Consider the following 4533-nt stretch of genomic DNA (forward strand, 5'->3'; position numbering starts at 1 on the left):
TCTTTTTAAATTTAGGAATTAAACTTTATCATATTTTTATAAATGATATAATAACGTTTTGCATATAATATAATTCTCTCAACGTTTCAATAAAATTTTATTAAAGTTGGATGTTTCTTCTGGCAAATTATACATTAAAAACATAAAAAATGATGTCATTTGATGTAAGAAATAATTACAGTTTTTTGCGAACTCAAACACAAAAATTATAGAGAATTACTTAGAAACATATTACTTTAATGTCTAAGTATATTTTTGATAATACACAAATATTAAAATATCACTATATCAATCTTTTTAATCAAAGAAGAACAATGATGTGAAAATGAATTCAAATAAAATAAAAGAATACAAAAAAAAAGGAAAAAAAATTCTTGTAATTAACAATTAAGTTCGAAAGAAAAGAAAATATACGTACCACTTTTTGTGTACAAGAGGCATTGTCTCAAATTCATATTCAAAAATGCTATACATCCATTTGTGAATCTTATTAAAATATATTTCTGCTTCCAAATGTGGGTCTATATTTTGAATACGCTTAAGCCAAAGATCGTACATTTTTCCATAGTACGTTTCACTGACAACAGTATTTATAGAAGACAGAGTCCTCAGCAGGTTACAGCAAATCGTTTTGTGTTTGTCGCTTGTCATTTTTTTTATAACATTTTTAGAAAACTTTACGATTGCGTATAGCAGCATTATAAAAGTGTGCTTGGGAAATGTATCTAAATACATCAAAGCGACTTGCGATACATCGGCAGTGATACGTATTATGTTTTCGTATGCCATCATCTCGTCGGTCCAACCAAATTCATTCCAGAATATGAATGTCAATTCATTTGCAAATACTATGTACTCCTTCTCGTAGCAATGCAACATTATGTGACGTATAAAAGCCTCTCGATTAAGCTTGAAAGATTGCACAAAACTGCGTAATTTGGGATGGCATTGTGGATCTGTGCGCAATCGTCGATGCATAAAGGAGCAACGTCTCTCATATTCCTTTATTATATTCATTGTATTCATCCTAGGACTCGTTTTTTTGATATCGAGTGGTTCTATATGATAACTATTTAAGCTTTGTATTGCCTTATAATCTATATTTGGTAGTGGATTCGATGAGTATAATAGATCAGCGATTATGTCATTTACAAGTTTTATCCCAAGTTTGTATAATGCGAATTTTGAAAAAATTGCATTAAATTTCCTTAGCAGTGATGTCTTCTTAATTAATATTATTATTAAGTATGTGAAATTAGTTTTATATGTATAGAGCTTTCTTGCCACGATGTTTTGTATATGTAATAATATAGTACGTATGTTGATCTCTTCAAAATAGTTACTTCTCAGATAAGGGATATAAAGTTCGTGTATTACATCATCTATAGTCACCATCTGTGAAAAATTTAGGAATAAAATATTAAAAAGAAATTTTAATAAAATGATAATTCGTAAAAAAGAATGCAAATTATTATTATATCATGTATGTTTTAATCAGAGTCTAACAGTACAATTGATCAAAATTATATTCAAATAATATACTTAAGAAAAATGAATACATTCTTGTTTATTAAATGTATACATACATAAAATGTTAAATTAAATATCTGTTTTAATATTAAAAGATTTGTGTCTTAAAAATAATAAATATGAATAAATAAAGTTACAGAAAAAATTCCTCTCGTATAACTTTCCGTAATTTTATAAGAGAAAAATATAACAAAAATATACAAAAATATTTTAGATTTTTTTAAATATCATATAATATTTTGTTTAATTAATTCTTTCAAAAAATTTATTTTCTTTAAAAATATTTAAATAATCTGTTTGGTCTTCCGTTATAATAACATAAATAACATAAATTAAAAATATTGTAGATTTATATATAAATATTATTACGATTGAAATATAATTTAAAAAACAACATTGTGTATCACCTGATAATCCAATAATTTATTTATAAATGCCCTGAAATTTATATGCCATGCCGTGTGTTGCTGGAAAACTATATTTTTCAGAATGTACATCAACACATTTGAATAATCTTTTTTTATGTTGTAATAGTCATGAATAAAAAATGCAAACATGTTACTTTGGGATAAAATGCTATTGGATGATTCAACATTCATTTCATACAAAATTAACTTGCTTAATACATCTTTTGGATTTAATAGAATAAAGATCAAAAGGGCACGGCATCTCTGAGAAATAGTAATCATCATTGATCGCGAATTATTGAATTCTTCAACAAATAAATTTTGTCGTAAGAATGTGTCAAAGGACTTTTCATTATACAAATATTCTAGGCAATTGTCGTCAAAATGTCGCTTCATGTATTGTAATATGATGCTGTGCAAATTGTGCTCTTTTAGATGGATCAATATTTTCAATACCGATATGTATACCTGATATTTTTCTGTTTTAGTATGCAAATATGGGAATTTATAATAGAGATATTCGAGTATAACATAAAAATCATTAAGATCCAAAAATTTTACTCTCTGTCTTATAAAATCTAATGTATACAGATCCCACTCTTTATAACGTTTAATCAGTTCCTTTATACCATGCAGCTTGCCCTTGGCGATATCATAACAAAGTTCTTGAAGAGTTAAAATAGATTCCTCAGATTTCATTAATCCTATAAGTTGCTTCAGGCAAAGAAATAATTGTTCATTTTTCATCAAAATATTATTCTGTTTCATAAATTCTCTAAGATAGTGACATTCCATAATGATAGCACGATGTAGTGAGATCATAGTGTTCTCATCATCAACGATATTTCTCCAAATTGTACATTCGAAAGGATCAACATGCTTGATTTGGTTCAAGAGTAGAGTGATCAATTTCTGATCTAATGTTATTATAATGGATTTTACCTCGTTTGAAGAAAGTATGTGGTAATAATTCGTATGTTCATTGAAATTGCCGCATGTGAGTCTGAACAGCATTGCTTGATCATAATTTTCCAAATAATTTTTAATTTTGCTACTTGTGCACTTTTTAATACACTGAAGTATATTCTTCACTAAAATACCGTGTTGTACGTATTTGTTTCCAATATATAAATTATGAGAATTGGTAAACTTAGGGACAAGCAAATTTAACAATATTTCGAAATACGTTATTAATTGGTGAACGCATTTCATCACATCTTTTATTGATATAGTACCTAAGTGCAACCATAAGCATTTATAGTATATTTTGTAGATTAGAAGGAGAATAAGGCGTCTGGCTCGTGAAAGTGTCAATTCATTTATATGTTCAATCGTTATTTGTAAGATCTCTACGCATAAATCCAATGGTATGTGCACGAGCGATTCAATCAGCAAATCCTCACACTGCGAGTACCATAGTATCTGTAGATATTATATAATTAAACTATGTTAAAAATAGATAATATGAAATATTTATTTAACACCTAGAGAAAAGTTATATTTAAATTAAAGAAATCGTTTTTTTGAAAAAAATTAAAGTGAAAATAATACCTTTGAGAAAAATAAAAATTAAAAAAAATGACATTCAAATCAAAGAAATTTTTTTAAATCATATAGCAATGCACAAATTTCTTTGATTTAAACAAACCTTTTTTTAGTCAAAGAAACTTTTCTCTGAGTGAAGAATATAACTTCACTGTGCGCGCGCCGCGTATGTATACATTAATCATTATACACATATGCGCACACATTTTATATGTATATAAAATAATTAAATGATATTATAGCTATTTTACTTTTTCATTAGTTGGTAATATTTTTCTCTTAACGCTATAGAAACTATATAAGCTTTTTTATTGTGGAAAACTCCTTTGATACGTCAATCTTTTGCATCGATATTTAATATAAATAAAGATTATTCAAGAAAAACAGAAACACATTATTATTATCTCTAAAAGTATGAATTTAATTAGTAAAATGAAAGAAATCTCTTTTTCGTTATTTTATTATTGTTTTATTATTGTGATATATATAAAAAAGGCAAGAAAATTAATATAATATTTCGAGTATTCTCTTACTCTTACACTGTGTATGATAATATATGATTGATAAATCACCTGTACGAAGAGACAAGGTGATAGTTTAGGCCATATACCGACTACGTGGCCAAATCTCATGTCTTGTTTGAGAAGATATTGTGAAGAAAAATTCGTATTCAATAGTAAATACTTGTAACATGTTATAAATGTTGGCAAAAAGTTATATTTTGTGTTGAAATCATTGTCTGCAATAAATATTTTAATATTATACATCCCTAGTCGGTCCTTCAGATAGTACATAATCGTTTTTGATACTTCATCAGTGGAACGCATGCTTTCATTCGTAGCTCGACACGAGAGAAATTTCAATTGGCCATGTTGTTGTAGCGATAATAAGAGAACTCTTATGTCCTCAATAGTCTGCAGGTTAAGATAGAAAGTTTGATCCATTTTGATTAAAAATCTGAGAAAATGATTTAAAAATCAAGATCTTAAATGTAATAAAGTATATAAATAATTTATATATAACAGTATTACATATGTATATATATATATAT

The 4533-nt window shown here is 26.7% G+C and overlaps 1 protein-coding gene across 1 annotated transcript in view; it reads right to left on the reverse strand.

Annotated features, from left to right (window-relative positions):
• The window catches only part of LOC108686753, a 1750-nt gene extending 724 nt beyond the window's left edge, over positions 1 to 1026 (reverse strand). Inside the window, exon 1 of the mRNA XM_018192203.1 lies at positions 419 to 1026. Coding sequence (XP_018047692.1) covers positions 419 to 1026 — 608 coding nt within the window. The remainder of the gene's footprint in view (positions 1 to 418) is intronic.
• Between the last annotated feature and the right edge of the window lie 3507 nt (positions 1027 to 4533).

Source organism: Atta colombica, unplaced genomic scaffold (assembly GCF_001594045.1).
Source record: "Atta colombica isolate Treedump-2 unplaced genomic scaffold, Acol1.0 scaffold189, whole genome shotgun sequence".
Taxonomy (NCBI): domain Eukaryota; kingdom Metazoa; phylum Arthropoda; class Insecta; order Hymenoptera; family Formicidae; genus Atta; species Atta colombica.